General features: G+C 41.0%; 1 protein-coding gene across 1 annotated transcript in view; it reads right to left on the bottom strand.

Annotated features, from left to right (window-relative positions):
• Positions 1-256: 256 nt before the first annotated feature.
• The window catches only part of LOC128644188 (NADH dehydrogenase [ubiquinone] flavoprotein 2, mitochondrial), a gene marked incomplete at its 3' end in the record, with an annotated part of 55538 nt that continues 49794 nt past the window's right edge, over positions 257-6000 (bottom strand). The window contains 2 exon segments of the mRNA XM_053696890.1: positions 257-373; positions 527-589. Coding sequence (XP_053552865.1) covers positions 257-373; positions 527-589 — 180 coding nt within the window.

Below are 6000 nucleotides of genomic sequence, written 5' to 3'. Positions count from 1 at the left end.
TACATTTTGAAAATGCTCAAAACAAAATCTACCGCTCATAGAATTCAGTGCTATTGCATTGTCTTTTTATTATGTACTTTTTTATTATGCAATTCTACTGTAATTAATAATCAATTAAACATGGTTTCTACATCCCAAATTAGGCCAATAAACCAGATTCATGTGTCTGCTTATAAGGCACAACAACAAGTAACTAGACCAGACAAAATACTGTTTGGAAAGTAGAGAGCATTTTCCTTAGTAATTGCTACCTTACCTTGTTCATAGCAGAAATGGGCAGCCATCCGTGTTGCCTCTGTGCCAAGTCAAGCACTGGGATTACAGCTGCTGCTTTGTGACCTTCTGGGTAGTTGCCAATTATAGCTTCTATTCTCTTACAAAACAGAAAACAAAAGTCTATCAGAAACCTAACCCACTTTAGAAATGGAGCAGCAAACTCAGTAACAAGCAATTGTACTGTATTATCTAAGGGTCCAAACTGATCTCAAACATGCATGTTATGTAAACATATTCCAGAACACTGTACCTTGTAATTTTCTGCAGTGAAGTCAAAGGGAGTGTCTGTGTTGTTCTCAGGAGTATCTCTGTGCTGCAACAAAGTATGATTCGTTATAATCTGCATGCAAACACGTGGCATATCCAGTTTGCTGTACATTATATATATATAAAAAAAAAAAAATACATCACAGGCAGTTGGAAGACAGGTACAATGTCACATGCAGACTTTATATAATAAAGTCACAGATCTCAGTGATGTCTTGTAATATCCCGGCATACTAGTGGGGAAATAGTATTTTTTATAACAGGCATTAGCAAATAGCATAGCATTTAGGCAACTGTCATTTTACAGTGTGTAATATATATATATATATATATATATATATATATATATATATATATATATATATATATATATATATATATATATATATATATATATATATATATATATATATATATATATATATATATATACACAATTTTTTTTTATTATTTTTTTTAAATATAATTTTAATATTTTAGTGCAGCACTTCCAGTCCAATCACTAACACACCATTTTATTTACTTTTGCAAGGTCTAGTTCTGTTAAAACTTAAAATATGTATATACCGTATTTCAAAAAAGGTATCCACCTTGGTTCTTTTAGCATACATTTATTTATTCCCATACAATTTTATTTCATAATGACTTAAGCAATTGAGCCTCTGGCTGTCCTTGCCTCCAAAGTCACTGAAAAGGAAGGTTGGCCAGAACTTTGTAAACAAGTTAAACTTAATTTAAAACATGCTAGGACAGGGATCACCAACCTTTTGGACCTCAGGGACCACTAAAATCACAATTTTGAATCCGTGGACCACTAACAAATTTTTTTCTTTAAAAAAAAAAAAAAAAAAAAAAAAAAAAACTATATATAAAACACACAATACAAAATGAAAGGCACTCACCGGGTCTTTAAAAGAAGAAACATTCTTTAATAAGGTGACGTTTCTGGGTTCCACCGTCCTCAAACCAACACACTCATTCATGTATGTTGGTTTGAGGACAGGGGAAACCCCCGAAACGTCACCTTATCGAAGAATTCTTCATTTAAAGACCCGGTGAGTGCCTTTCATTTTGGATTGATTGTACTTTAAAGTGCACCCCGGGCAGAAATATACCTGCTTTATGTCTGAGAGTGCCGCACCACCATTGACACAATATATATATATATATATATATATATATATATATATATATATATATATATATATATATATATATATATATATATATATATATATATATATATATATATATATATATATATATATATATATATATAACATAATTTATGCTTACCTGATAAATTCCTTTCTTCTGTAGTGTGATCAGTCCACGGGTCATCATTACTTCTGGGATATTACTCCTCCCCAACAGGAAGTGCAAGAGGATTCACCCAGCAGAGCTGCATATAGCTCCTCCCCTCTACGTCACTCCCAGTCATTCGACCAAGGACCAACGAGAAAGGAAAAGCCAAGGGTGAAGTGGTGACTGGAGTATAAATTAAAAAATATTTACCTGCCTTAAAAACAGGGCGGGCCGTGGACTGATCACACTACAGAAGAAAGGAATTTATCAGGTAAGCATAAATTATGTTTTCTTCTGTTAAGTGTGATCAGTCCACAGGTCATCATTACTTCTGGGATACCAATACCAAAGCAAAAGTACACGGATGACGGGAGGGATAGGCAGGCTCTTTATACAGAAGGAACCACTGCCTGAAGAACCTTTCTCCCAAAAATAGCCTCCGATGAAGCAAAAGTGTCAAATTTGTAAAATTTGGAAAAAGTATGAAGCGAAGACCAAGTTGCAGCCTTGCAAATCTGTTCAACAGAGGCCTCATTCTTGAAGGCCCAAGTGGAAGCCACAGCTCTAGTAGAATGAGCTGTAATTCTTTCAGGAGGCTGCTGTCCAGCAGTCTCATAAGCTAAACGAATTATGCTACGAAGCCAAAAAGAAAGAGAGGTAGCGGAAGCTTTTTGACCTCTCCTCTGCCCAGAGTAAATGACAAACAGAGAAGACGTTTGTCGAAATTCCTTAGTTGCCTGTAAGTAAAATTTTAGAGCACGGACTACATCCAGGTTGTGCAGTAGACGTTCCTTCTTTGAAGAAGGATTTGGGCATAAAGAAGGAACAACAATCTCTTGATTGATATTCCTGTTAGTAACTACCTTAGGTAAGAACCCAGGTTTAGTACGCAGGACTACCTTATCCGAATGAAAAATCAAATAAGGAGAATCACAATGTAAGGCTGATAATTCAGAGACTCTTCGAGCCGAGGAAATAGCCATTAAAAATAGAACTTTCCAAGATAACAACTTTATATCAATGGAATGAAGGGGTTCAAACGGAACGCCCTGTAAAACATTAAGAACAAGGTTTAAACTCCATGGTGGAGCAACCGTTTTAAACACAGGCTTAATCCTGGCCAAAGCCTGACAAAAAGCCTGGACGTCAGGAACTTCTGACAGACGTTTGTGTAACAGAATGGACAGAGCTGAGATCTGTCCCTTTAATGAACTAGCAGATAAACCCTTTTCTAAACCTTCTTGTAGAAAAGACAATATCCTAGGAATCCTAACCTTACTCCAAGAGTAACCTTTGGATTCACACCAATATAGGTATTTACGCCATATCTTATGGTAAATCTTTCTGGTAACAGGTTTCCTAGCCTGTATTAAGGTATCAATAACTGACTCAGAAAATCCACGTCTTGATAAAATCAAGCGTTCAATTTCCAAGCAGTCAGCTTCAGAGAAGTTAGATTTTGATGTTTGAAGGGACCCTGTATCAGAAGGTCCTGTTTCAGAGGTAGAGACCAAGGTGGACAGGATGACATGTCCACCAGGTCTGCATACCAAGTCCTGCGTGGCCACGCAGGTGCTATTAGAATCACTGATGCTCTCTCTTGTTTGATTCTGGCAATCAATCGAGGAAGCAACGGGAAGGGTGGAAACACGTAAGCCATCCTGAAGTCCCAAGGTGCTGTCAGAGCATCTATCAGGACTGCTCCTGGATCCCTGGATCTGGACCCGTAACAAGGAAGCTTGGCGTTCTGTCGAGACGCCATGAGATCTATCTCTGGTTTGCCCCAACGTCGAAGTATTTGGGCAAAGACCTCCGGATGAAGTTCCCACTCCCCCGGATGAAAAGTCTGACGACTTAAGAAATCCGCCTCCCAGTTCTCCACTCCCGGGATGTGGATTGCTGACAGGTGGCAAGAGTGAGACTCTGCCCAGCAAATTATCTTTGATACTTCCATCATAGCTAGGGAGCTTCTTGTCCCTCCCTGATGGTTGATGTAAGCTACAGTCGTGATGTTGTCCGACTGAAACCTGATGAACCCCCGAGTTGTCAACTGGGGCCAAGCCAGGAGGGCATTGAGAACTGCTCTCAATTCCAGAATGTTTATTGGCAGGAGACTCTCCTCCTGACTCCATTGTCCCTGAGCCTTCAGAGAATTCCAGACGGCACCCCAACCTAGAAGGCTGGCGTCTGTTGTTACAATTGTCCAGTCTGGTCTGCTGAATGGCATCCCCCTGGACAGATGTGGCCGAGAAAGCCACCATAGAAGAGAATTTCTGGTCTCTTGATCCAGATTCAGAGAAGGGGATAAGTCTGAGTAATCCCCATTCCACTGACTTAGCATGCACAGTTGCAGTGGTCTGAGGTGTAAGCGTGCAAAGGGTACTATGTCCATTGCCGCTACCATTAAGCCGATTACCTCCATGCATTGAGCCACTGACGGGTGTTGAATGGAATGAAGGGTGCGGCAAGCACCTTGAAGTCTTGTTAGCCTGTCCTCTGTCAGGTAAATCTTCATTTCTACAGAATCTATAAGAGTCCCCAGGAAGGGAACTCTTGTGAGTGGAACGAGTGAACTTTTCTTTTCGTTCACCTTCCATCCATGTGACCTTAGAAATGCCAGCACTAACTCTGTATGAGACTTGGCAGTTTGAAAGCTTGAAGCTTGTATCAGAATGTCGTCTAGGTATGGAGCTACCGAGATTCCCCGCGGTCTTAGTACCGCCAGAAGAGCACCCAGAACCTTTGTGAAGATTCTTGGAGCTGTAGCCAATCCGAATGGAAGAGCCACAAACTGGTAATGCCTGTCTAGGAAGGCAAACCTTAGGTACCGATAATGATCTTTGTGAATCGGTATGTGAAGGTAAGCATCTTTTAAATCTACAGTGGTCATGTATTGACCCTCTTGGATCATAGGTAAAATTGTCCGAATAGTCTCCATCTTGAAGGATGGAACTCTTAGGAATTTGTTTAGGATCTTTAAGTCCAGGATTGGTCTGAAAGTTCCCTCTTTTTTGGGAACCACAAACAGATTTGAGTAAAACCCCTGTCCCTGTTCCGATCGTGGAACTGGATGGATTACTCCCATTAACAAGAGCTCTTGTACGCAGCGTAGAAACGCCTCTTTCTTTGTCTGGATTGTTGACAATCTTGACAGATGAAATCTCTCTCTTGGAGGAGAGTATTTGAAGTGCAGAAGGTATCCCTGAGATATTATCTCTAGCGCCCAGGGATCCTGAACATCTCTTGCCCAAGCCTGGGCGAAGAGAGAAAGTCTGCCCCCCACTAGATCCGATCCCGGATCGGGGGCCCTCAATTCATGCTGTTTTAGGGGCAGCAGCAGGTTTCCTAGTCTGCTTGCCCTTGTTCCAGGACTGGTTAGGTTTCCAGCCTTGTCTGTAGCGAGCAACAGCTCCTTCCTGTTTTGGTGCAGAGGAAGTTGATGCTGCTCCTGCTTTGAAATTACGAAAGGAACGAAAATTAGACTGTCTAGTCTTGGCTTTGTCCTGAGGCAGGGCATGGCCTTTACCTCCTGTAATGTCAGCGATAATCTCTTTCAACCCGGGCCCGAATAAGGTCTGCCCTTTGAAAGGTATATTAAGCAATTTAGACTTAGAAGTAACATCAGCTGACCAGGATTTTAGCCACAGTGCCCTGCGTGCCTGAATGGCGAATCCTGAATTCTTCGCCGTAAGTTTAGTAAGATGTACTACGGCCTCCGAAATGAATGAATTAGATAGTTTAAGGACTCTAAGCCTGTCCGTAATGTCGTCCAGAGTAGCTGAACCAATGTTCTCTTCCAGAGACTCAATCCAGAATGCCGCTGCAGCCGTGATCGGCGCAATGCATGCAAGGGGTTGCAATATAAAACCTTGTTGAACAAACATTTTCTTAAGGTAACCCTCTAACTTTTTATCCATTGGATCTGAAAAAGCACAGCTATCCTCCACCGGGATAGTGGTACGCTTAGCTAAGGTAGAAACTGCTCCCTCCACCTTAGGGACCGTTTGCCATAAGTCCCTTGTGGTGGCGTCTATTGGAAACATTTTTCTAAATATCGGAGGGGGTGAGAACGGCACACCGGGTCTATCCCACTCCTTAGTAACAATTTCAGTAAGTCTCTTAGGTATAGGAAAAACCTCAGTACTCGTCGGT

Source organism: Bombina bombina, unplaced genomic scaffold (assembly GCF_027579735.1).
Source record: "Bombina bombina isolate aBomBom1 unplaced genomic scaffold, aBomBom1.pri scaffold_1330, whole genome shotgun sequence".
Classification (NCBI taxonomy): domain Eukaryota; kingdom Metazoa; phylum Chordata; class Amphibia; order Anura; family Bombinatoridae; genus Bombina; species Bombina bombina.
Note: the sequence above shows the minus strand (reverse complement) of the source record. Positions and strands in the feature narration are given on the sequence as shown.